The sequence below is a fragment of the Melospiza melodia genome, chromosome 26 (genome assembly GCF_035770615.1).
Source record: "Melospiza melodia melodia isolate bMelMel2 chromosome 26, bMelMel2.pri, whole genome shotgun sequence".
In the NCBI taxonomy this organism is placed as follows: Eukaryota; Metazoa; Chordata; class Aves; order Passeriformes; family Passerellidae; genus Melospiza; species Melospiza melodia.
In genome coordinates, this window is record NC_086219.1 from 1,906,529 (window position 1) to 1,933,152 (window position 26,624).

At 41.9% G+C, this 26,624-nt stretch overlaps 1 protein-coding gene across 3 annotated transcripts in view; it reads left to right on the top strand.

Moving 5' to 3' along the window:
• MIB2 (MIB E3 ubiquitin protein ligase 2) overlaps positions 1 to 23,462 on the top strand; it is a 46,169-nt gene extending 22,707 nt beyond the window's left edge. For 2 of the 3 annotated variants that reach the window (XM_063177099.1, XM_063177100.1), the window contains exons 4-19: positions 1,792 to 1,898; positions 4,035 to 4,229; positions 5,940 to 6,082; positions 7,807 to 7,914; positions 8,943 to 9,047; positions 10,068 to 10,230; positions 11,621 to 11,754; positions 13,528 to 13,676; positions 14,311 to 14,467; positions 15,034 to 15,188; positions 15,671 to 15,797; positions 16,683 to 16,913; positions 17,730 to 17,908; positions 18,798 to 18,982; positions 20,674 to 20,739; positions 21,215 to 23,462. In XM_063177099.1, the coding sequence (XP_063033169.1) occupies positions 1,792 to 1,898; positions 4,035 to 4,229; positions 5,940 to 6,082; positions 7,807 to 7,914; positions 8,943 to 9,047; positions 10,068 to 10,230; positions 11,621 to 11,754; positions 13,528 to 13,676; positions 14,311 to 14,467; positions 15,034 to 15,188; positions 15,671 to 15,797; positions 16,683 to 16,913; positions 17,730 to 17,908; positions 18,798 to 18,982; positions 20,674 to 20,739; positions 21,215 to 21,456 (2,446 nt within the window). In that variant the 3' untranslated portion in view covers positions 21,457 to 23,462. The remainder of the gene's footprint in view (positions 1 to 1,791; positions 1,899 to 4,034; positions 4,230 to 5,939; positions 6,083 to 7,806; positions 7,915 to 8,942; positions 9,048 to 10,067; positions 10,231 to 11,620; positions 11,755 to 13,527; positions 13,677 to 14,310; positions 14,468 to 15,033; positions 15,189 to 15,670; positions 15,798 to 16,682; positions 16,914 to 17,729; positions 17,909 to 18,797; positions 18,983 to 20,673; positions 20,740 to 21,214) is intronic. The other variant, XM_063177101.1, reaches the window with a different exon arrangement.
• Positions 23,463 to 26,624: the final 3,162 nt, after the last annotated feature.

The following is a 26,624-nucleotide window of genomic DNA, read 5'->3' on the forward strand; positions in this document are numbered from 1 at the left end:
ACAAAATGCAGTGAAGACATCCAGGCTGCTTCAGAGGCTCTACCCAAATCCATGCTGGTTTTTGGAGCCAGTCTGTAGTGCCTGACAGTGCAATAAAACGAATGCTGAGCAGTGGCTCTTTATAGCTGAGCCTTTCCCTCCACTGTCATTATCTTCTTTCATAACAATATCCAGCCTTGATGGTGCTTAAAGCAGACAAAATCTCCTTCATTTTCCTCCTGCTGAGCTCCAGCCTGGCTAATTAAAGAATATTAATTATTAGTCATTATAACAGCAAGGCATTAATAGTCCCTCCCTCTTTTGCAACCCACAGGGTTGGAAAACCACAGGTTAAGAAAAGTAAAAGACTTAAGCATTTGCTGGATAAGTAAACACTAAGTTCAAGCCTAAGCTTTTTATCCTCCTGAGTCTCCACCTTCCCTCTGGAGGTATTAGATGGAAAAGAAATGCTCTGAGGTCAGCCCTGCCCCAGGAAGCTTCCCCTCCCTCCCTCCCCTTGCCCTGTGCAGCAGCTGCTGAACTTGGGCTGCCCTGTCTGGGCTGGGGCTTGCCAAGAGCCTGTCTGGCTGCAGGGCATGGATTGGGGCACCTGGAAAAGGGATTGGGGCACCTAGAAAAGGGGTTGTACCTTGAAAAGGGATTGTACCTTAAAAAGGGATTGTACCTTGAAAAGGGATTGTACCTTGAAAAGGGATTGTACCTAGAAAAAGGATTGTACCTTGAAAAGGGATTGTACCTAGAAAAAGGGTTGTGCCCTGGCTGAGCAGACAGGCAGGACCCTGTGGATTTTGGTGGCTTGGAGACTGATGAGAAGGAATTTTGGATTGTGCCCTGGCTGAGCAGTCAGACAGTCCCTGTGGATTTTTGTGGCTTGGTGGCTGATGAGAAGGCTTTGTGGATTTTATCCTGAAAAGGGATTTTGCCCTGGCTGAGCAGCCAGACAGTCCCTGTGGATTTTGGTGGCTTGGTGGCTGATGAGAAGGATTTTTGGACTGTACCCTGAAAAAGGATTGTACCCTGAGTGAGCAGCCAGGCAGGTCCCTGTGGATTTTGGTGGCTTGGTGGCTGATGAGAAGGATTTTTGGATTGTGCCCTGGGTGAGCAGCCAGGCAGTTCTTGTGGATTTTGGTGGCTTTGTGGATTGTGCCCTGAACCTGAGCAGCCAGACAGTCCCTGTGGATTTTGGTGCCTTGCTGGCTGATGAGAAGGATTTTTGGATTGTGCCCTGGGTGAGCAGCCAGGCAGGTTTCTGTGGATTTTGGTGGCTGATAAGAAGGCATTGTGGATTGTACCCTGAGTGAACAGCCAGACAGTCCCCGTGGATTGTGGTGACTGATAAGAAGCCTTTGTGGATTTTATCCTGAAAAGGGATTTTGCCCTGGCTGAGCAGCCAGACAATCCCTGTGGATTTTGGTGCCTTGCTGGCTGATGAGAAGCCTTTGTGGCAGCCTGGGGACAGCAGAGGAGCTGCCTCTGTGACGCTATGGGCATTGGGAGCTGCTTTAACAGGACATCAGACCCCCTGTTCACCATCACGTAGGTGCCTCTCTCCTTCTCCCTGCACTGGGGGGTCTGTGCTGGGCTGGGGGAGCCTGGAATGTTCCAGAATTCCACAGCCCTGCTGCTCTGAGTCTCTGCTTGCAGAGGTGCTGAGCTCCATCCCTGCCTCCCTGCAGGGCCACCCCACAAGTTCCATTAGGCAGAAGTGAGGGGGGTCCTCAGCTGGAGCAGAGCTTTGGCACTTCTGTAACAACAACAAATTCATCTGTTCCTCTGGTTCTGTTTTTGCAGGGTCCTCGTGAGCCCTCGGCAGAACCTGACTCGCATCACCCTGAAAGGGACTTTCCAGGGGGCTAAAGTGGTCCGTGGGCCTGACTGGGAGTGGGGCAACCAGGATGGTAAGCTGCCTCTGGGATGGCCTGTAGAATTTGATTTTTTAATATATATTTAAAAATATATATTTAAAATATTTTATTTTTAGTATATTTTATTTTATAGCTTATAGTTTAATTTATTTAATATTTAATGTTTTTATTTTCTTTTATATTTTATATTTCCATTTTAATTTATATTTTCTTTTTATATATTACATTTTATTTTTATATTTTATGTTTTAATTTCAATTTATATTTTATATTTATATTTTCTTTTTATAGTTTAAATTTTTATTTATTTTCACATTTCCATATTTATATTTTATATTTATTGTTCATATATATACTTATATTTCTACTTACATTTATTATTTCATATTTATATTTCTGCATTTATAATTTATATTTCTATTTTATTCCTATTTATATATTTATCTATTTTTAAAAATATATAGCTCTTTATTTATATATGATTTTTAAGCTGATTTTGGGGTGTAGTTCCTGTCCTGTTTCTCTAGGAATTGAAACCTGGCTGAGACTGCAATGGGACAAAAATGTTTTTTTAAAGCTGCTTTTGAGATGTAGTTCCTGTCCTGCTTTCTGTAGGAATTGAAACCTTCAGGCTGAGAATGTAGTGGGACAAAAATATTTTTTTAAACTGTTTTTTGGGTGTAGTTCCTGTCCCCAGGTCAGTGACAGCAATTACTCCAGGGCTGAGGGAGCTTTCCTGCCCCTTTGTCCCAGAGCCCTGCACACACCCTGTGATGTTTACAGCTCCTTTTCCCCCCTCAAGAATTAAGTCAAAAGTTCAAAGGTTTCCAGAGTTGACTCTGCCATTTATTGCAGCTCTGGGTTCAGGGGAGGATGTGGATCCTTGCAGGGTCTGAGAGGAAATAATCAGCTTATTCTCAATACAGCTTACCCATCCTCTGGATTTCACAGCAGCATTTACATGTCTGAGCCTGGTGCTGCTGACCTGGGCAGGAGCAGAGAGAGGAGCCCTAAATCCACCCCTCAGCTGCTCTCTGCTGGAAAAAAGAAATTAAGAATTTAATTTCTTTAAGTGGGATAACTGAATCTGAAATTAAACAGAGTTTAAATGGGATAACCCAGAATTTAACTGGATAACTATAGCTCCAGCACGGGTTCTGGATAAATCTGGTTAAATCATTTAAATATCTCCCTGGGAGTGAAAAATAAGCTGTTAAGATACACATTGCAAGAATTCTGGCTCTGGTTTTGGTGGAGCTGCCACAGTCATGGGCTTGTCATGAGTAGAACTGCCAGCAAAACCCAGAAACCTTTGCATTGTGCTGATAAATGAGTTCAGCTCCTTAGATGTTGCATTTCAGGACTATGCAGATAATCAGAAGTTCCTCAGTGAGACAGATCTTGCTGTCCATGTTTGGAGAAGTCCTGGGGAAGTGTTGGTACTTGCCCAAATTGAGAATCTAAAAACGCTGATTGCCTTCACTCTGTTCTCTCTTGAATCAGAGCACAGAGTCCCAGTGCCCAGCCAGATCCACCTCCCCACATCCATCCTCCTCTTCTGCATCCTTCAAGCTCCTTGCTTGAGCAAAACCAAGTTTATTTGATGTTCCTCCACCTGGATGGGGTTGGGGAGAGATTTAAAGATCCTGGGTGGATTTTAGCACTTGGATCTTGGATCTTGCAGCACATGGATGGGGTTGGGGAGAGATTTAAAGATCCTGGGTGGATCTTTAGCACTTGGATCTTGCACATGGATGGGGTTGGGGAGAGATTGAAAGATCCTGGGTGGATTTTTATTACTTGGATCCTAGATCTTACACCATATGGATGGTGTTGGGGTGAGATTCAAAGATGCTGGGTGGATCTCTAAAAGTTAGATCTTGGATCTTGGATCTTGCACATGGATGGGGTTGGGGAGAGATTTAAATATCCTGGGTGGATTTTAGCACTTGGATCCTGGATCTTGCAGCACTGCTGAATATTTTTGTTGCCACAGTGTGGTGCCATGACACCACATGTGCATCCCCCAACTAGGCCGTGCTCCTGCACACCAGGAATCCTCCACAGAATCATTCCAAAATGAACTTTAACACAGAGATTCCCTCCCAGTCACCCAAAATGAGTTGTCCGTGTTCCAATTTTCCTGATTTGCACTTCTTTTCCCCTCAGGGGGTGAGGGCAAGACCGGCCGCGTGGTCGATATCCGGGGCTGGGACGTGGAGACAGGCCGCAGCGTCGCCAGCGTCACCTGGGCCGACGGAACCACCAACGTCTACAGGGTGGGCCACAAGGGAAAAGTGGACCTCAAATGTACTGTGGAGGCTTCTGGGGGCTTCTACTACAAGGAGCACCTCCCAAAATTAGGTGGGTTTGGAGACAAATCTTTGCTGGGTGAAGTCTTTGTTGAGGAGTTGTGATTCACGCGGCCGTTGGCGCTGAAGCCATTTTTAGTTTGGAAGACAAAACCACCTCCTTATTTTCTAAATTTCCTACATAATGAGGTTTATTTGAGAGAATTTGGTTTGTGTGTGAACATCCTGCTTGATCTCAGAGTGATTCATGAAATAGTTTGGACTTTCAGTGTTAAAACCATCAGATCCCCACAGTACTATCCCAAGGAATGCAAACTCTGCTGGAAATGCAGGAAATTCCCTCTCTGCTACAGAGAACCCAACTTTGCTCACTTTTGTTACATTTGTCAATCCCAAGCTTTTCATTCTTCAGGCAAGCTGGTGTTCACTGTGCTTTTAGAGAGCAAACACTGTCCTGGTGGAGCCAAAAGGGGAAATGTGACCAAAGGGAGAGTTTGGAGAATGGAACAATCAAAAAAAAGTGATGTGAAAAAGTGATGTCTGTACTGGCAATTTGCTGCAATCCCCCTTTCTTCTTAAGTCCAAGAAAACTCCTTGTGTTTTTGGACTTGAAGCTTCTTTTTACCCAGGTGTAATTTAGCTCTGAGGGTGTTTTTCTTTCAATGAGGTGCAGGGACCATCTTGGGCTCCCCTGAAGGAAAACAGAGGGGTCTGTTCTGGTGTTGCAGCAGCACAATCAGGGTTTCTATCAGATAAAACTTATCAAGCAGACTTTTACCTGCCCTTCTCAAACTTTTCTCTCCCTGAGCATCTTGGCAAGAGCATGAGGGGAGGGAAAGGGTTGGATAAGGAGCTTAATTCCAGGGGTAGGGATGGGTGGGAGGGTAAGGAACTCCTCAGAGTTGGGGGGAGAACTAATTTTGGGTGCTGTGTGGGCATGTCTGAACAGCACTTGTGGGTGAGTGGATTGCTAAGAACAGCTCCTGGTGTCTGCCACGGCCTGAGAGGCATTCACAGGGACAAAATGGCTCTTGTTAGAGCTGTTTTATTAATATAGCGTAATTCTATATTTTTATACATATAAAATATAATTTATACTAATATAATTTATATCAATAAATGTAAATATATTTATATTTTATTAATATACTAATTTATATTAATAAAATATATAGATTATATTTATGTGTATAAAATCTACATAATTATAATTATGTAATTATACACTGTTTTGTTAATATGGTGTAATTACAATGGAATTGTAATTGTAAAATTGTAACTTGTAAAATAGAATTGTAATAGAATTTAATTATTAATTTAATTAGAGTTAAATCCTACAGATTTCTCTGCTACCCTATAGAGTGTATAGGGCATGAAAAGGGGTTTTAATATAGTGTAATTATAATAGAATTGTAATTGTAAATTGTAACTTATAAAATAGAATTTTAATAGAATGGAATTATTAATATAATTAGAGTTAATTCCTACTAATTTCTCTGCTGCCCTATAGAATGTATAAGGCATGGAAAGGGTTTTGCTCCATTCTGCCCAAATTAAAGTTAATTTTCAGCCCTTTTAAGGCACCCAGGGTGTGTGAGTGCCCCCTGCATGCCTGCGGGTGCTGCCCTATGGAGTGTATAGGGCATGAAAAGGGTTTTGCACCATTCTGCCCCCATTAATTTTAATTTTCAGCCCTTTTAAGGCACCCAGGGTGTGTGAGTGCCCCCTGCATGCCTGCGGGTGCTGTCCTTGTTCTCCCCAGGGAAACCAGCAGAGCTGCAGAGGAAGGAGAGCACAGACAGACACCCCTTCCAGCACGGGGACAAGGTGAAGTGCCTGCTGGACATCGACATCCTGCGGGAGATGCAGGAGGGCCACGGGGGCTGGAATCCCAAAATGGCTGAGGTGAGGCCCTGGCTGCAATCCCAGCCTCTCCCTCCTTCTGCACTGCTCAGGAAATCACCAGAACATCTTTGAGTGACCTTAGAGTTCAATGAATCACAAATGAAGATTTTTTTAGTGATAGGACGCTGGAGTCAGAGTTATTTTTAGGTATTGTTGGATGAAAATGGCCTCGTGGATCTTTGCAAAAGTCTTAGAAGCAAAAAAAAACCAGTCTGGATTGTTTGTTTTTAAATGAGCCACGAGTTTTCTTTGCTGTTCTGGATCCATTCCTTGTTTGGCTTCTTTTGTGCTGTGCATTACTGGTAATTAGGGTTTGTGTTTTGTCAACACTGGGCTCTGTCCTTGGCCAGGGATAAAATTTCTCAGCCCATATCAGATTTTTGGAGCTTAGTCTTGCCTTTAAATTAAGAGCCATCAGTCTGCTGTCACCTGTTGTTTTAAAAAACCCCCGAGAGTGGAGGAAATAAAGATAGAAATGGCATTTATTAGTGTAAATAGCATGAATAAATACCATAAAATTATAAGAAATATTAAATATCTATCCTGGCCTAACCTCCCCTATAGGTGAGGAGACTTTTTGAAACCAGGCTTTAAATTAATGTCAAGGCAAACTGTTATTTCAGTTTCAACGTGAAAATCTTTTAACTGAAATATTTTAACTTTTAACTGAAATATTTTAACTTTTTTGGGTTTGTTTTTTTTTTCAGCCTGGCAGGCAGGGACTTGGCATCTTCTGATGAACTTTAACAAAGCTGCCAGTGGAACCATGAGCTTTTTAATTCCAGCTCAGGAATTAGATTTTGGGTGTTGCTGTGTCTTTGTTGGTTGTTAAACCTCTGTGCTCCTGAATTCCTGTTTTTGGGGAATGCAGGGGTAGAGAGGGATATTAAACAGAGAAACAGGAACCTCCTGTCACCTCAGAAATTGGCATTTTTTCCCTCTTTATAAACCATGAGCTGCTCAGAACCTGATCTAGAACCCTGCACCGCACAACGGGATTAATGGGAAAATGCAGAATTTAGGACTCACAGGAATTTAGGACTGGGAAATGCTGGGATAAATGGAAAAATCAAAATTTAGGTTTGGGAAATGATGGGATGAATGGGAAAATAGAGAATTTAGGACTCACAGGAATTTAGGGTTGGAAAATGTTGGGATTAACAGGAAAATGCAGAATTAGTATAGGGAAATGCTGTGATTAACAGGAAAACGCAGCATTTAGGATTGGGAAATGATGGGATTAACGGGAAGATCCAGAATTTAGGACTGGGAAATCTGGGATTAACAGGAAAATACAGAATTTAAGACTCACAGGAATTTAGGACTTGGAAATGTTGGGATTAACAGGAAAATGTAGAATTTAGGATTGGGAAATCTGGGATTAACAGGAAGATACGGAATTTAAGACTCACAGGAATTTAGGACTTGGAAATGCTGGGATTAATGGGAAAATGCAGAATTTAGGAGTCACAGGAATTTAGGACTTGGAAATCTTGAGATGCACAGGAAAATCCATAATTTAGGTCTGGCAAATGCTGGGATTAATGGGAAAAACGCAGAATTTAGGACTGGGAAATGCTGGATTTGCATGAAAATCCAGAATAAAGAATTGGGAGCAGCGTGGATGGGAAACGCTGGGTGACTTAGCTTTAGACACCCTCTTTCCCCACTGTGAGAGAAGATGATTTGTCAGAAGCTCTCCCCTGCTGTGTCTCTGTCCCCAGTTCATCGGGCAGACGGGGACGGTGCACAGGATCACGGACAGGGGCGACGTGAGGGTGCAGTTCAACAGTGACACCCGCTGGACCTTCCACCCCGGAGCCCTGACCAAGGTGGGTGCTGCAAATGCTGCAGGAGGTCACTGAGCCTCAGGGTGTCCCCAGAGGTGCTGAAGGAACAGTCTTCTAAACACAATTTTCCTGTTTTTTAAACTTTTCTATTTGCCACTCCTGAAGGTAAACTGCGTTTCTTAATTTCAGCTTCCAGTCCCTCATCCTTCCGCAGCTGCCTTGCCCTTCTGATGAACCTTTTCTCCAATAATTTCCCTTTGATTTTTTTTTTTTGTTCTTCCTTGTTTTGTGTCTCCACGTTGTTCTTTTTTGCATCTTTGTCTCACTTCTCTTTGATTTCTTCCGAGTCTTTAATCCAGCCCTTCTAATTTGGTGGCTGCATTTCTGAAGCTCACAGCTCTGGCCTTCCCCAGAGGTTTGAGGACTTTGAGAAGTGGATAATTAGAAATAGAGATAATTAGGTTGCTGGAAAACCATAAAATTCTGACCTGAGCAAGGTCAGAATGGTAAAAACTCTCAATACCAGTGGAAAATGCAGTGTCAGAGTGTTTTGCACAAAATCAGTCTGCTCTGAAAAGTCTGTTTTGACACTGCTCCCTTCCTAGCTCAGTGAGCAGAGGGAGCATCTGGCAAATTCCCAGCACAGATAAACCCTGCTTTGCCTTTTCTCTTTGAAATAACAAACATTGAACTTCCTTATTAGAGTGAATTAAAATCTCAGGGCCAAGCCAGGTGTAAGGAGGAGATGACCAAGAAAACTTCCATGCTTTATCTGGTATTAATAATAAACCAAAAAAAAAAAATTAGGAAGCTGTTCCAAATTATTGGAACAACTCTTCCAAATTGTTTCCCTACTTAAATGTGCACTTAGCTTAAAAGAGAATTGGGTTGTGTGTATTGTCTTGGTAGCTGCATTTATGTTTTGCAATTCTGTTTTTTTGACTCAGTGGGTGTCCTGTTTGTTGGGATTTTTGGGAGTGGGGTGGAGGGGGCTGATCACTGTTAATTTTTTGTCTCTGTGTGTGTGTTGCTTCATCCCCCGAAAGCTTATGACTTTCTTTTTCTTGTAGCTCAACACCTTTTGGGTTGGTGATGTGGTCCGGGTGATAGATGATATGGAAACGGTGAAGCGCTTCCAACCTGGTCATGGGGAGTGGACAGATGAGATGGCACCTGTGAGTGTGCTCCAGTTCCAGGACAGTCCAGTAACCTCCTGAGCTTCCCCAAGAAGACATGGGCTTGTCCCCCACCCCAAAATTCCTGCTGGGAAGTCCCTGCCCAGCCCCTGCTGCTGGTGGCACTCGGTGACGCCGTCGTGGCCACGGCGCCCAAACGGGACAAGGGGGAATCCAACAAAAAGGATTTGGCTGCCACCAACTCATGGGAGAGGTTTCCATCACCAAAGTCCTCTTTGGCTCTCTGGAATGAGGCAGGGAGGTGGAAAAATCAGCCCAGTGTGGTTAAAATTGGGGTGCAGGTTCCTCCAGGGTGTTTAAGCTCAGAGGAACCATCCCCGGTCCCAGTTTGATCAGTTCTTCTCAGGTTCCTCCAGGAGCAGTTTTAAAGCCCAGAGGAACCATCCCCAGTCCCAGTCTGATAAGTTCTTCTCAGGTTCCTCCAAGAGCAGTTAAAGCTCAGAGGAACCTGTTCCCAATCCCAGTTTGATCAGTTTTTCTCAGCACCTCTCTCCCAGCCATTTCCAGTGTGTCTGGAAAACCCTTCCATGGACAAGGGGGAATCCAACAAAAAGGATTTGGCTGCCATCAGCTCATGGGAGAGGTTTCCATCACCAAAGTCCTTTTATCCCCTCCCTGACTCTCTGGAATCAGGCAAAAAGGTGGAAAAATCAGCCCAGCATGGCTAAAATTGGGGTGCAGGTTCCTCCAGGGTGTTTAAGCCCAGAGGAACCATCCCCAGTCCCAGTTTGACCAGTTTTTCTCAGCACCTCCCTCCCAGCCATTTCCAGTGTGTCTGGAAAACCCTTCCCTGGCAAAGCAGTGAGAGAGAAACTGCTGAGAGCCTTTTGGTGTCCTCGAAGTGGGAGCTGTCTGTGAATGTGTCACTTGTCCAGTGCTTCTTTTCACACAGCAGGAGCTGCAGCTTTACCAAAAAGTAAACCCAAAAAAACCCCTGGTTTTTGGGTCTGGGGATTTTTGCAAAAAAAAAATATTTTTTTTTTTTTTTTTCCCTTACAGACCCTGGGGCACATTGGGAAGGTGATCAAGGTCTATGGAGATGGAGATCTGCGAGTGTCAGTGGGGGGACAGTCCTGGACCTTCAACCCTGCCTGCCTGACAGCCTACCAGAGGGAGGAGGAGGCCAACCTGATGACCACAGAGAGTGCCAAGGAGCCCAAAAGTGAGGGGCAAACCCACTCCCACCAGGGCTGGGAGATCTTTGGTGCAGCTCTTGGGGTGGTGGCAAAACCCAGGGGTTCTTACCTGGGTGGGGAAGTGAAGTTTGGCTGTGATTTACTGGGCAAGCAAAGCTGGGCCTTGGGAAAATGCAGGATTTAGGAGTCAGGAAATTATGGGGTTAATGGGGAAATGCAGGATTTGAGGCTGGGAAATGCTGGGATTAATGGGGAAATGCAGGATTTAGGAATTGGGAAATGCTGGGATTAATGGGGAAATGCAGGATTTAGGACTCACAGGAATTTAGGGCTTGGGAATGGTGGGATTAGTGGGGAAATGCAGGATTTAGGACTAACTGGAATTTAGGACTGGGAAATGCTGGGATAATGGGGAAATGGAGGATTTAGGACGTGGAAATGATGGAATTAATGGGGAAATGCAAGATTTAGGACTCACTGGAATTTAGACCTTGGAAATGCTGGGATTAAAGAGAAAATACAGAATTTAGGACTCAATTAGATTTAGGACTGGGGAATGCTGGGATTAATGGGGAAATACAGGATTTAGGATTTGGAAATGCTGGGATTAATGAGAAAATACAGAATAAAACTTTACTGTGCTTTACTGGGCATGCAGAGCTGTCTTTGACAGGAAAATGCAGGATTTAGGACTGGGAAATGCTGGTGTCAATGGGGAAATGCAGGATTTAGGACTCACTGGAATTTAGGATTTGGAAATGCTGGGATTAATGGGGAAATGCAGGATTTAGGACTTGGAAATGCTGGGATTAAAGAGGAAATAGAGAATAAAAGTTTGCTGTCCTTTACTGGTCAAGCAAAGCTGGCCTTGACAGGAAAATACAGGATTTAGGACTGCGAAATGCTGGGTTTAACAGGAAAATGCAGAATTTAGGCCTCAGAATTGCTAAGCACAGCTCTGCCCTGGGCTCAGCGTTTGCCTCATCCCTGCCGTGTCTCAGTTCCCTGTTCCATCCTGTTTCCTGTACAAGGACGCTGATTCTTGTGAAACACTCCAGGTCTGTGCCTGGAGCTCTTGTGAAATCAACAATTGTTTGGCCTAATGTGCCCTGAAATCGAGTTTGGGATCACATGGTGCGTGGAGGGGAATTTTTTTGTGCTTTTCACATCTGTTCAAAAATTTTTTTTTGTGGCCTGACCATCTTTATTTCCTCTGAGTGTCAGGATCATGTGGGAGAGAGCGAAGACTTGCCAGGATTTTCTTTTGTTTTTCTGATAGAGATCTGGAACTGTTTGCTCAAATCAGACTTGAGGCAGAAATTGCAAAATTTTTTGACTTTGCACTTCTGACACCTGTGTCCCCTCAAACACTGAGAGGGACTGTGGGGTGACAGGTGAATTTTTTGTTTTTTTCAGGTACTTTGGTGACTGTCCTGGAGAAGCTGCTGTCCCAGAGGACAGAGTCAGAGCATGCAGGGTGCCTGGTCATTTGTGCAGCCCTCAACAATGCAGCTAAAATCCGGGAGCTCCTCCAGAAATACCCAGACAAGGCAAGTTTGGAAGACAAAAATGTTTATTTTTCCTTTGTTGCTGCTCTTTAAAACATCATCATCAAATTTTGTACTCAAGCAGGGAAAAGGATGTGAGGAAAACAATACATTTGTCAGGCTTAGTGGTATCTCCCAACAGCTGGAATATTATTTTGCTGCAATTTCTGCAAGGATTGCAATTGCTGCAAGGATTAAATTCACAAATTAAATGTGCATATTTTATGCCTCTAGTCTGTGGCAGTAAATCTGAACTGAAGCCCTCACAGCACCTTTGCCAAGCTGGCTTTTCCCAGATTTCCTTCAGCTGTAGAATGAGGGGGAGAGGGGTTTACCTATAGGAAAACAGGAGCAGAAATCAGAGATTTGCTGGAAGAGAAAGGCAGGGCTTGTGTCTGGCTGTGCCTGTCCTTAGAGGACCTTGTGAAAATCACAGTGTTGGAATCAGCAGGGAGAAAAGCTGCCCAGATCTGTGCAGTGTCTTATCTCATGTCTGACTGGAGCAGGGAGCTGGGCTGGACTCGTTGCTGGACAATTTCTGTGCTTGCAGAATTCCAAAATGTCAGGATTACATCTCCAAAACCTCCTCCAGGGAGGGGCTCAGGGTTTAGGAACAGGGCAGAAAAAATAGGAACCACCAAATCTTTCAGTATTGTGTCCTTGGAAACCATGAGGAACAAAAAGAGGTTTTGTTGGGGGTGTGGTTGTGGGGCTGTGACCCAGGATCAGAAGATTAAATTCTTCTAAATCTGATTTAGTGGTTATTTGTCTGGTATTTATTGTACTTCTTTATTTATAAACTTAAATTTAAGTTTATAAATAAATGCAAGTTTATAAATAAACTTTTGGGGATGGGAAGGAGACACAAATATCTGCAATTCTCAGATTGAGCCCAGATAGGAAAGTCCCAAGAATAAGGAATCCATTATATGATCATGGATTTTATTAGACTTCTATTTCTATTTAATATTTATATTAATAAATTAGCTGTTATTTTTATTAGTTAGATTTTATTTGACTTCTATTTTTATTTAATATATATATTAATTTATTAGCTGTTTTTATTAGAGTCTAACAGAGAGATCAGGCTGGATCTGAGGCTGACTCAGAGCAAGTTGGGATTTCTTGGCAGGGTTTTTCCAGTTTATCAGCTCTGTCTGCCTGGTGTAGATGGAAGAACAGCAGTGACCTCTAATTCCTCTTTGCCCAAAGGACTCTCCCATCATTTTGAGCCTGTGCAGGGAAGTGCTGCCTCTCCTGTGCTCTGACTGCTGCAGGGATAAAACCTTGATTATTAACTTGTTCTCCTTGCCAACCTGCTGAGGTTTTGTGCCTCCTCCTCCTCTCCTTATCCTCCACTGCTTTCAGAAGCTGCTTTGCCTTTTTTTTTTACCTCTTTTCTTCAGTACCTTTAACTCTCCAAAACTCTCACTGCAGCACTTGAGCCCTGAGGTGTCCCCTGAAGCACCTGCAGCAGCAGCACAGCGGGGACTTGGCGCCCGCAGAGCTTTATGCAAAGCTTAATTTGATTTCCTCACCCATTTTCCTCCCGGGAAGGGAGTTGTTGGCAGAGCTTTGTGCTCTCAGGCACAGAGTGATTTGGCAGCAGGGCTCTGCAATTACAGAGCTCTGTTCTCTCTAAACATGCTGCCCCTTTCCCCTTCCAGAATGTTCTGGGCAAGCTCAGCTGGGCGCGGACCCTGTGGCATTTCTGGGCTGTTCCAGGCACAAAAACGAGCTCATGCCTGAATTTCTGTGTCTCTGCCCTCCCCAAAGGTGGATGCCAAGAACCAGGGCAGGACTGCCCTGCAGATTGCCTCCTACCAGGGGCACCTGGAGGTGGTGAGGGCTCTGCTGCAGGCTCATGCCAACGTGGACCTGCGAGACGACGAGGGGGACACGGCGCTGCACTACGCAGCCTTTGGGTAGGACACCTCTGCCGCTGACATGCTTTGTGAAAACTCTTTTTGTTAAGGTTTTTTTCCTCTCGAGAAGCTGAGAAGCTTCAGCTTCTCCATGTTTTGTTGTTTTAGAATGTGATTTGGAGAATTGTTTACTTAAAATTGTTTACTTAGCATGTAAAATTGTTTTTACTTGATGACTGCTGACAGCTAATAGTGTCGAGGCTGTGAGCAATCACAAGATTGTATTATTTTTTTTTTTTATTATTATTTGCTAGCTTTTAGATGAAATTTTTTTATTCTTTTAGTATAGTTTTAGTATATAATATATATCATAAAATAATAAATCAGCTCTCTGAGATGCAGAGTTCACATCCTCATCTCTTCCCTTGTCCTGGGACCCCTGCGAACACCACCGCACACCTCCCCTCCTGCTGGCCCTGATGGAAATAATAATATTAATAATAATAATAATAATAATAATAATAATACCAACCCAAACAAAACAAACAGAAAACCCAAAACCCCCAGGTTTTTTAACACTAAGAGGAAGTGGGGTGGGGCTGAGAGGCTACAAAACCTGATTTCTGTTGCTTTGCAAAGAGAAAGAATTGACTGGAATGACTCAAATCTGCTTTTTTCCCTTGCTTTAAACCAGAAACCAGGCAGAAGTTGCCCGTGTGCTGCTGGCCAAGGGGGCCAGTGCAGACCTGCTGAACAATGCCAAGTGCACAGCCCTGTTTGTCGCTGTCAGCCAGGGCTTCACCGAGGTGGTGAGAGCCCTCTGTGAGCTCAACTGTGATGTCAACCTCCCAGTAAGTTTGGGATTATTGCAGGGAGGTGCTGGAGGATTTTTTGATTTTGGTTTTGTTTTATTTTTGAGGTGGGGAGGTGCTTCTTTATGGGAAAAATTTGATTTACAGCCTCAAGAGAAGCGTAGGTTAATGTAAAAATACAATACACAGACATTAAACAAAAATCACAAACTTATGTTTCTATAGTTGTAAGTAAGAATATATCAAGAAGCTGTATTGATAAAATAGTGAAGAGTTTATAATGCAGAAGTGTAGTTATATAAAATAAGCTAAGAATTTAGAAGTTAAAATAGAAACATACTTATAGACAAGAGGTTTCCCAGGAGGTTTGTTTGGACAAGATTTTTAACATTTTTAAGGCAGGAAGTGATGGTGACTTGGACCCAGCCCATTTTAAGAGTTTGTTGGGTTTATTGCATATTATTTATTTATTTATATATAGGTTTTATTGTATTCTGTGCTGCGTCATCCCTCAGAGCTGGTCAGGAGTTCCAGCAGCTCCCAGGGGGTTTCCTTGGGGGTTTCTGGGGTTGGTAACCTGGCTTTGCTTTGCTCTCCATGTGTAGGATTCCCAGGGAGACACCCCCCTGCATTATGCCATCACCCTGGACTACAGAGTGGTGATTGAGATCCTCACTGAAGTTCCCAACATCGATTTCACTGTCCAGAACTGTCAAGGCTTCAACCTACTCCACTATGCTGCCCTGAAAGGCAACAAGCTGTAAGTTACCTTTATTTTTTTTTTCCATTTTAATGCCTTTTTCAGGTGTTAATTTGTCCTGGCTGGCTGAGGAGGTGGCAGATGTGGTTCTGGGTAGTTGGTTAAATATTTTTTGGGTTTGAATAGGTTCCTTCACAGGAAGCTCCTGCCTGCTTTCCCCATATTTCTCAAGCTTCCCTAGGCTGGGAAATCTCTGTGTATGGACAGTCTCAGATATTTGGGTCTTAGTAAAGCCTCTGGAACTCTTCCAAAAATAAATCTGATTATTTTCAAAGCAATGTGGCTTTCCCCTACTTTATTAAAGGTGACTGAAGGCTTTTGTTTTATTCTTATAATTCAGTTTGTGGGTTTGAGGGACTGCTCTTCCTTGCTGGTGTCATGGACATTGCTGACTCCTGAGCAATTTATTCTGAGAATTCAAGAAATTCTGAGAATTCAAGAAATTCATTCTTCCATCTTTAATAACCTCTCCAACCCTGCAGAGCCATCAAGAAGATTCTGGCCAGGGCTCGACAACTGGTGGACTCCAAAAAGGAAGATGGATTCACTGCCCTGCACCTTGCTGCTCTCAACAACCACATGGAAGTGGCTGAAATTCTCATCAAAGAGGTAAGAAGTAAAACCAAAATCAAGAAAAAGTTTGTCAAACACCTCTCAGTGAAATTGTCTGACAAATTGGTGCTTCTGTGCGGCGCAGATAACTCAGCTAAACTCAGCAAAGGTGCAGTGGGGTTTGGGAGCTGCCAGGCCCCACACTCCCATTTCTGCAGCCCCATTTCCCCCTGGGGCAATTCCTGCTTTTCCAGCGTCCCACGAGGGGTCATTTTACATTATTGAATTTAAAGCATCTACAACATGGTATAACTAAAACTGATTAAGCCAAAACCCACTTATTTTATTGTAATTAGGAAATAGTTAACTCCTGATTATGATGGTGTGAATTAAAACATCGGTATTGTCTCACCCTTCTCGTAAGACTGAAAATAGAATAAAAGTTTTTAAAGCATGTCTCAGCTGCCCCATCCCTGGGTCAGAAAAGGATTTTATTGTCTGACAAATCAGCATCAGGAGCAGATAGCTTGGCTAAACTCAGCAAAGGTGCAGTGGGGTTTGGGAGCTGCCAGGCCCCACACTCACCCTTCACATGGGACTGAAAATGGAATAAAAGTTTTTTAAACACCTCTCAGTTACCCCATCTCTGGGTCAGGAAATGTGTTGTTGTCTGACAAACTGGTGCTTCTCTGAGGAGCAGATAACTCAGCTAAACTCAGCAAAGGTGCAGTGGGGTTTGGGAGCTGCCAGGCCCCACACCCTGAGTTCTGCAAGCCCCATCTACCCCTGGTGCAATTCCTGCCCCATCTCCCCCTGGTGCAATTCCTGCCCTGTTTCCCCCTGCTGCAATTCCTGCCCCACATCCCCTGGTGCAATTCCTGCCCCACATCCCCTGGTGCAATTCCTGCCCCACATTCCCTGGTGCAATTCCTGCGTTTGCAGGGTCGCTGTGATGTGAACGTGAAGAACAGCAGGAAGCAGAGCCCCCTGCACCTGGCAGTGATCCAGGGCCACGTGGCCATGGTGCAGCTGCTGGTGAGCCAGGGCAGCGATGTCAACGCCGAGGATGAGGATGGTGACACCGCCATGCACATGGCCCTGGAGCGGCAGCAGCTCTTGGCCCTGGCCCTGGAGAAGAGGGACGGGGAGATGGGAGCCACCCTCCTGGCCAAGGTGAGCAGAGTTCAGCAGGACACCCAGAGTGTGGTGTTTGTGTGGGTTTTGTGTGGTATATATGATATACATTATATATATTTAAATATATATATATATATTTAAATATATATTTAAAATATATATTATATATATTTAAATATATATATATTTAAAAATATATATATTTAAAATATATATGATATATATTTGTTATATTATAATATATTATATTGTTGTTGTATTATATTATAATTTATATTATATGTTATTATATTGTTAGTATATTGTTACAATATATTTCATTTTATGTTATATATTAAGTATGTTGTTATTATATTATACTATAATATATTATATTATATTATATTATATTATATTATATTATATTATATTATATTATATTATATTATATTATATTATATTATATTATATTATATTATATTATATTATATTATACTATATTATACTCCATTATTATGTTAGTATATGTTAATTGTATAGTATTTTATTATATGTTAATGATTTTAATGTTCATTATTATTAAATTTCATGTTGTTGATGATTTATGATACTTTACATTCATTTATTTTTATTTTATTTTTATTCTTATTTTATTTATTATTGCTGTTATTATGATTTTATTATATTTTATTATTATTTACTATTATGAATATATTATTTTTATTATTGCTATTTTATTTTTAGTTTTTATTATTGCATTATCATTGTAGTATTTTTTTTTTTTTTTTTTTTTTTTTTTTTTTTTTATGCAAATCAGAGCAGAAGCTCAGAAGCTTGGGAGTATATTTGAGTGTTTTTCTCAATTTCTTTTAGCTGCAGGCTTCTGGCTTCCTGGGGAATGTGGAGCTGAACGTTGGGACTGCCATTGCCTGCTACCTGGCACAAGAAGGAGCAGACATTAATTATGCAAATCATCGGGGAAAATCTCCTTTGGACCTCACCACAGATGGGAGGATTGTCCAGATCATCAAAGACTTCTCACAGAAATTCAGGTGAGCCTCAGGAAACCTTGAAAACCAGAATTTCCCCCAGCCCTGGTGCCTCTGCAGCTGCTCCAGGAGCGATGGGTTTGTAGAAAATTCTTAAAATGTAACAGAAAGTTCACATGGCATACATCTCCGTGTAAATTTTGAGGTAAGAAATGTTGATTTAGAAATGTAATAGAACAGAACAGACAATTGTTGGGAGAGAAAATGAATTAGAAACAAACTTAAAGGTTAATTTTACAAAAAAACGATTTAATACTTTAGAGAAATAGAACTGTGCTCCTGGAGGGATGGAGAATCTCTGAGACCCTCTTGAGCTGCTGCAGGAGAAATGGATTTGTAGAAAATTCTTAAACTTTAACAGAAAGTTCACATAGTATGTGAACATAGAGTTCATATCTGTATGTAATTTTTGAGGTAAAAAATGTTGATTTAGAAATGTTATAGAATAGAACAGACGTTGAATTAGAAACAAGTTTTAAAGGATAACTTTACCAAGAAAAAGATTTATTATTTAGAGAAATAGAACTATGCTCCAGGAGGGGTGGAGAGTCTCTGAGACCTCTGCAGCTGCTCCAGGAGAAATGGATTTGTAGAAAATTCTTAAACTTTAACAGAAAGTTCACATACTATGCGTCTGTATGTAAATTTTGAGGTGAAAAATGTTGATTTAGAAATGTTATTGAATAGAATAGACATTGAATTAGAAACAAGTTTTAAAGGATAACCTTACCAAGAAAAAGATTTAATACTTTAGAGAAACAGAACAATAAAAGATGAAATAAAAATTTTTAAAACGCCTTTTAGTTACCCCATTTGTGAGTCAGGAAAAGGCCCAATGTGCCGTTCCCCAGTGCTGGAGCAGCCTGTGGCTCACACCCTGTGCCCTTTGCAGGGATCGGCAGGTTTGCTCTGAGAGCTCCACCATCACCTGCAGCCTTCGGCGCGTGCACACCACGCCCAACACCATCACCAACCTCAGCGTGTCCAGCGCCGCCGCGCCCTCCGAGTGCCTGGTCTGCTCGGAGCTGGCCCTGCTCATCCACTTCTTCCCCTGCCAGCACAGCATCGTCTGTGAGGGTGAGTCCACACTGGGCTTTTTACCCCCATTTTTTGTCACATTTGATGAAAAATCTTTTCGTTGGGATCTTTTTCTCCTGAGAAGCTGAGAGGCCTCAGGAACAAAATGCGGACAATAATTTAATGTCTACATTATTTACATGATATAATTAAATTATATATAATAATAAATATTATTTGTATAATATAAATATATTTATATAGTTGTATTATATAGATATATACATATATTTATATAAGTTTGTATTTATATAAGTTTGTATTTATATTGTGTATATTTACATGGTATATATTCATATCTATATAATATAGATTATATAATTATATATATAATTGTAAATATGCTGCTGTGGAATGCAACAGGTGCATCTTTGATTGGTCTTATGTAGTTGTTTTTAATTAATGGCCAATCACAGTCAGCTGGCTTGGACTGTCTGAGAGTCACAAGATTTTATTATCATTCCTTTCCTTGCAAGTGTTCTGATGAAATCCTTTCTTCTTTTCTTTTATATATAATATATATAATATATTTTATATTTATCAGTATATATAATATATTGTATATTATGTATTATATATAGTGTATAATATATTTATAATATATAATATAAAAATATATCATATAAATATATATAATATAATTATAAAATAAAAATATATACAGTATATTTTATATATATAAATATATATAATATATTGTATATTATATATTATGTATTATATATAGTTTATAATATATATAAAATATGCCTTCTGCTGAAATCCTTTTTTCTATTCTTTTATATACAATAAATTATAATATATATAATATAATATATTGTATATATTATATGTATTTTATATATTCTTTTATATATTATTTAATATAATATGTATATCATAAAATAATTAACCAGCCTTCTGAAACACAGAGTCAACGTTCTCATCTCCTCCCTAGTCCTGAGACCCCTTTGAACACCACCACATTTTTTTTCATGGTTTTCTCCCCAGCCTCCCTCTTTGCCCTGTCAGAATCCAGCCCTGCTCAGACACAGAAGCTTTTGTGCTGTTTGTGTCCTGAAGCAACCCCAGAGTGATTTCAGCCTCTCAGGCAGCCAAAGTTATCTCTGGAGAACACAGAATATTCTGCCCACCTGCTGCTTGGGATCCAGGGGAATTCAGAGGGAAAATTCTGCCTGGCAGTGCTTGATCCCCCAGAAACCTCCTGGGGAGGATTTCCCTCTCCTCTGGCTCTCCCAGCTCCTCATTCCTCAGGATTTCAGCTGATTTAAGGGCAGCCTGCTCAGACTTGTCAGCAAGTTCATCTCGCAGAGGGAGTGAGCACGGGGAGTTTGCTCAGAACTTTGTGCCAGAGCTTCATCCTCCTCCCCAGAGCTGCAGCAGCTCCAGGGGCACAGAGCAGGGAGGATTTAAAGCTGTTGTGTTTGCTGCTGATCTGATTAAATAAAAGAGTATTAAATAAATAAATTTAATTAATTTATTTAATACTCTTTTATTTAATTAAATATGTATTTTTTAATTTAAATTAAATAAAAGTTTAAATAAAAGAGTAAGGCACAGCTCAGAAGGCAGGTAGTGACCTCATTCCATGCAGGAGCAATCCCTCAATCACCCAGGGAAGCCTCAGGTTGTTCAAATCTCATCTTCTTGAGTCTGTTGTGTGTTTTAATTGTCAACTCTCCCTGTGGCAGAGTGCTCCAGGAGGATGAAGAAGTGCATCAAATGTCAAGTGACAATAACCAAAAAGCTGAAACAAGGTATGTCCTGCTGGGCAGGGCTGTGGGGAGGGTCCTGCACAGCCTTGGTTTGAGGGGCAGCAATGATTTCCAGTCAAATAAGAGCTCATTTATTTTGGCTTTGTGCGTGTGTGTGTGTGCCTGTTGCATTATCCACCTTTAGAGGAGGAAAATAAGTGGATTTTAATAGATTTTCAAAGGTGTCCTAAGCCAAGCTCAAGCTGCATAAACAGGACAGGACATTTAAGGGAGATTTGCCTGGACCTGGCTTATTTTGTGTATTGGAAGCAGTCAGGTTTCACATGGGGTGGTTTAACAGTGAAAATTCAAACACACACAAACCACTGAGCAAGTAAAAAAGAGAAGCATCACCCCAAGGGTTTTTATTTGACCCCTGGCTGAGGCTGAGTGCAGAGTGCAGTGTGAGTGGGCTGGTGCTGCTGGCGGGGCAGGAGGGGAGGTTAATGAGTTCATTAAGGCTGATCTCTGCCCACAGACAGCACGGAGGTGGAGTGCAGCCCCAGCTCGGAGTGCACGGAGCAGAGGAAGCTGATGGAGGAGCTGCAGAGCCGCTACCGGCAGATGGAGGAGAGGATCACCTGCCCCATCTGCATCGACGACCAGATCAAGCTGGTGTTCCAGTGCGGGCACGGCTCCTGCCCGGACTGCAGCACGGCGCTGACCGTGTGCCCCATCTGCCGCCAGGCCATCCGCGAGAGGATCCACATCTTCGTCTGAGGGAGGATCCGCACCTTCGTCTGAGGGAGGATCCACATCTTTGTCTGAGGGAGGATCCGCATCTTCGTCTGAGGGAGGATCCACATCTTTGTGTGAGGGAGGATCTGCATCTTTGTGTGAGGGAGGATCTGCAACTTTGTGTGAGGGAGGATCCACATCTTCGTCTGAGGGAGGATCCACATCTTTGTGTGAGGGAGGATCCACATCTTTGTGTGAGGGAGGATCCACATCTTTGTGTGAGGGAGGATCCACATCTTTGTCTGAGGGAGGATCTGCATCTTTGTCTGAGGGAGGATCCACATCTTCGTCTGAGGGAGGATCCATGTCTTTGTGTGAGGGAGGATCCACATCTTCGTGTGAGGGAGGATCTTCGTCTGAGGGTCTGCTCCTCCCTGTGCCCCATCTGCCACCAGGCCATCCAGGAGAGGATCCACATGTTTGTCTGAGGGTCTGCTCCTCCCTCCATCCACGAGAGGATCCACATCTTTGTCTGAGGGAGGATCCACGTCTTTGTCTGAGGGAGGATCCACATCTTCATCTGAGGATCTGCTCCTCCCTGTGCCCCATCTGCCTCCAGGCTGTCCGGGAGAGGATCCACATCTTTGGATCCTCGTCTTAGGCTGAGGATGCTGCTCCTCCCCTGCCCTGACCCTGTGCCCCATCTGCCCAGGAGAGGATCCACATCTTCATCTGAGGGTGCTGCTCCTCTCTGGCCCTGACTGTGCCCCATCTGCTGCCAGGCCATCCCGAGAGGATCCACATCTCTGTCCAAGGATGCTGCTCGTCCCCGTGTCTCATCTGCCCTGGAGAGGATCCACATCTTCGTCTGAGGATGCTGCTCCTCCCCAGCCCCTGCCCTGCCATTCTTCCTCCCTCTGCAGGGGTTTGGCTCCCTGGGAGAAGGAGGGAAGCACAGGAGGGATGTGCCAGAGGAGGAGGAGGAGGAGGAGGAGGAAGAGGAGTCTCCTCTGGGGTGTCCCTCCCTCACCTGTGCTGCTCATCCACCATCAGCACCGGACCGAGCACGCGGCAGAGCTGGGCTGGACATGGACAGACCCTGGGCTGACCATGAACAGATCCTGGGGTGTCCCAGAGCTGAACAGATCCTGGAATGTTCCAGGGCAGAACTGAGCAGATCCTGGGGTGCTCCAGAGCTGAACAGATCCCTGAGGTGTCGCAGAGCTGAGCTGAAGAGATTCTGGAATTCTCCAGAGCTGAGCAGATCCCTGGAATGTCCCAGAGCTGATCCTGGGATGCTCCAGAACTGAACAGGAACAGATTCCTGGAACGTTCCAGAGCAGAGCTGAACAGATCTCTGGGGTGCTCCAGAGCTGAGCAGACCCTGGAATGTTCCAGAGACACCCAGAAGTGCTCCCAGCTCCCAAGGAGGTCCCTGGGACCAGCTGAGGTGACAGGGACAGGGGGGATGATGTCCCCAGAGCCCCCTGGGCAGAGCTGGGTCAGGAGTCCCACAGACAGAGTGTGTGCCTTAGAGAAAAAGTAGTGAACACTGATTGAGATTGGAGAAAATCTGTTACAACAAATATTTCTGACCTCTAAGTGACACTCTTCTTCTTCTTCTTCTTCCATGTTTTATTTTATTTCATTTCTTTTTTGGCAGAGCCGTGTGTTGAGAGACTCCTGAGCTTTCTATCCATAATGCCAAAGGCAGGTGTTCAATACTCCAATCAAGGTGTAAAGAAAATAAACAGTAATAATTAAGATACGAGGGGGAGGAGGACAAAAAAAATAAAAAAAGGGATTTCATTTTTGTTTCTTTGTTTTGCAGCAAAACTTAATAAAATAAAAATATATATTTTCCTGAGCATTAAAAATGAATGTACAAACAGTAGCTGTATTGTTTTCCAGCTGAGTGAAGATTTATCACCCACTCAGTGATCCTGTAAAGTGAATTTTGGTGGAAGTGTGGCTGTTTGTCTGGGTGCCCAAACCTCCTGTTTGTTACATATTGGAAGCAATATTTAAACAAACAAAACAAAACAAAATTTCCAGTGTTCCTCTCCTCCCTTTGTTCGTTAGCAAAGAGGTGGAAAATCTTTTAAAGCAATGTGGAACTGTGTGGTGGTTGTGGGAATATTGATTATTTATAACCCTGTGGTTTATTCACAAAGATAATATTTATCCAGATATTCACTTGAGTTTGGTACAATTTCAATAGATTTTTTTAAGTTGTCAAAATAGATCAGATTTAACCCCTAAATTATTTATTTGGCTCCTACTTAACACCCAAATAACCCAAAGCTGAATTTCAGAATCAGCTTTGGTGCAAAAATCAGAGGTGCAGATTCTCAGTATTTCCTAGAAATCCAAACCGATGGGAATCCCTTTGGAACAATCCAGAAATTTCCCTAAAACCTTTGCTGGAGTAAACAAAAGTGCTCAAAAATACAAATCTGAGCCAACTTTTATCCTTTTTTTGTCCTTTTCTGCCTTTTTACTGTTGGATTTCTAGTTGGTTTTTGGATTTCTTGTTGGTTTTTGGATTTCTTGCTGTTTTTTTGGATTTCTTTCTGGTTTTTTGGATTTCTTTCTGGTTTTTTGATTTCTTGGTTTTTTAATTTCTTGCTGTTTTTTTTGATTTCTTGCTGGTTTTTGGATTTCTTGTTGATTTTTGAATTTTGTGCTGATTTTTGGTCCTTTATGGTCCCACTAGTCTGTGCTGCTCCAAGAGGACTGGTCCACCCACAAATGAATTATTAATATAAAATTAATTATATTATTTATATTATATTTTATTATACTTATAGTATAATATATAATAATAATTAAATATAATTATAAATTATAAATAGACATAATATATATAATTAACTATAATTTAATTTTACTTATTTGTATTGTATTACTTATGTTAAATTTATATTGCAGTATAATACATCAATAATTATCAATATTTATAATTTATATTAATTAATACTATTAATAATACTTTATAATATTTATATATAATATCACAGTATATTATATATAGTATATTAATATATAATATAATATAATATAATATAATATAATATAATATAATATAATATAATATAATATAATATAATATAATATAATATAATATAATATAATATAATATAATATAACAACATATAATACTATATAATACTATATAATAATATATAATAATATATAATATAATTTAATAATATATAATAATATATAATAATAATATATAATACAATATGTATAATGAATCTATAATATAGCATATGATATGATAATATATTGTTAATATTTATGATTTCTAATTATTAACACATCCCACCAGAGAGCTGGGACAAAAATTTCCCCACCCAGGGGAGCAGTTTTTAGTTCACTGTGGATTCCCTTTGTTATTTGTGTTTTGGGAAACGTTTTTCCCTGGTTTCTCCCCAGATTTCTGCTCTCAGGTCTTGCCTGGGCCTGGCCAGCATTTCAGTGAAGCAAAAATTCCTGTTCCTGTGCCAGCTGGAGCCGCTCTCAGCCCGTTTGTTCTTCATCAGAGCATGGACTTTTCTAGGAACATCAGCAGACGCTGATCACGAGGGGCTGCAGGGTAAAAAACGGCAAAATTCTCTTTATTAGGCCCCAAACATTCCTGTCCTCCCTCCCTGGGGAGCATCCAGCACACAAAACCCTTTTTTTAGCCCATGACCCACAGAAAAATCCAATTTTTCAGTGCCATTCCCACAGGAACTGTGCAGGAATGTTGGGTTGTTGATTTTATTTTCTTTTCCCCCCAAATTGGGGCTTGTTGATTTCTTTTTTCCCCCCCAAGTTGTGGGTTGTTAATTTATTTTCTTTTCCCCCCAAACTGAGTGTTGTTGATTTATTTTCTTTTTTTTTTTTTTTCCCAAGTTGCGGGTTGTTGATTTATTTTCTTTTTTCCCCCAAACTGGGTGTTGTTAATTTATTTTCTTTTTTTTTTTCCCCAAGTTGTGGGTTGTTGATTTATTTTATTTTTCCCCCCAAGCTGAGGATTGTTGATTTATTTTATTTCCCCCCAAGTTGGGGGTTGTTGGTTTTGTTTTCTTTTCTGCCCATATTGTGTAGAGTGTGTGGTGATTATGGGAATACTGATTATTTATATTTCACCAGTTCTTGATTTCTAGCAATAACATTTATCCAGATATTCACTTGAGTTTGTTACAGTTTTGATAGATTTTGGTTTTTTTTTTAATCTGTGAAAGTGGGAGAGAGGCTTCCAAGTGGAGTTGGGAGCTGAAGGGTGAAATCTCTGAGTGGTTTTTAAGGGAAATTCTCCTGATTCCTGTGCCATGGACCCAGAGGTCAGACAGAGGCACACTGGTGATATCTTTTATACTAAAAACTACATGTACAATATTTACAATTCCTTCCCAATACCCATCACCTGTGTCAGACAGTGAGCTTCTACTCTAAACCAATCCCAAAGTGCCAACATCACCCAGAAGATGGAGGCCAAGGAGAAGGAGAAAGGCTGGACATGCCCAGATCCCTCCATCTTGTCTCCTGAACCCCCATTCTAAAAACCCCAAAAAAATCTATTTTTCACCCTATGTAAATTCACTATCATTCCACTTAAACTTTTGTTTAGTTGCAGATCTGCACTGGTTTGCAGATTTCTCCATCTTGGGACCCTGCACCCCCATTCTAAAAACCTCAAAAAAAATCTATTTTTTCACCCCGTGCTAAATTCACTATCATTCCACTTAAACTTTCATGGCTTGCAGATCTTCCATCTTGGGGTCCTGATTCTAAAAACCCCCACAAATCTGTTTTTCACTCCATGACAAACTATGATTCTACTTAAACTTTCTTGACTTGTAATTCTTCACATAAGGTTGGTGATTTTTTTTTCCCAGGGGTCAATCAAAGGCAGGGGGGTCTGTGCTGGGGTCTCTGAGCCCCCCGAGGAATTCCCTGGGTTCTGCCAGAGCCCAACCCGAACATTTGCACTGCAGACCCTGGGAAGGTGTGGGAGCATCCCGAGGGTTCTGTGCAGATTTAGCAGAGATTTCACCAGGAGAGCTCAGCAAGGATTTCCTGAGGCTGCGTCTGCGAGTTCTGGATCCTCAGCTGACTCTCACTGCCCTAAAAACTGAGGTTTGTCTTGGCCTCGGTGCTCAGCTGGGTTTCTCAGCAAATATTTGGCTTGAACTCGAGTAATTCTGCAGAGCTCTCTG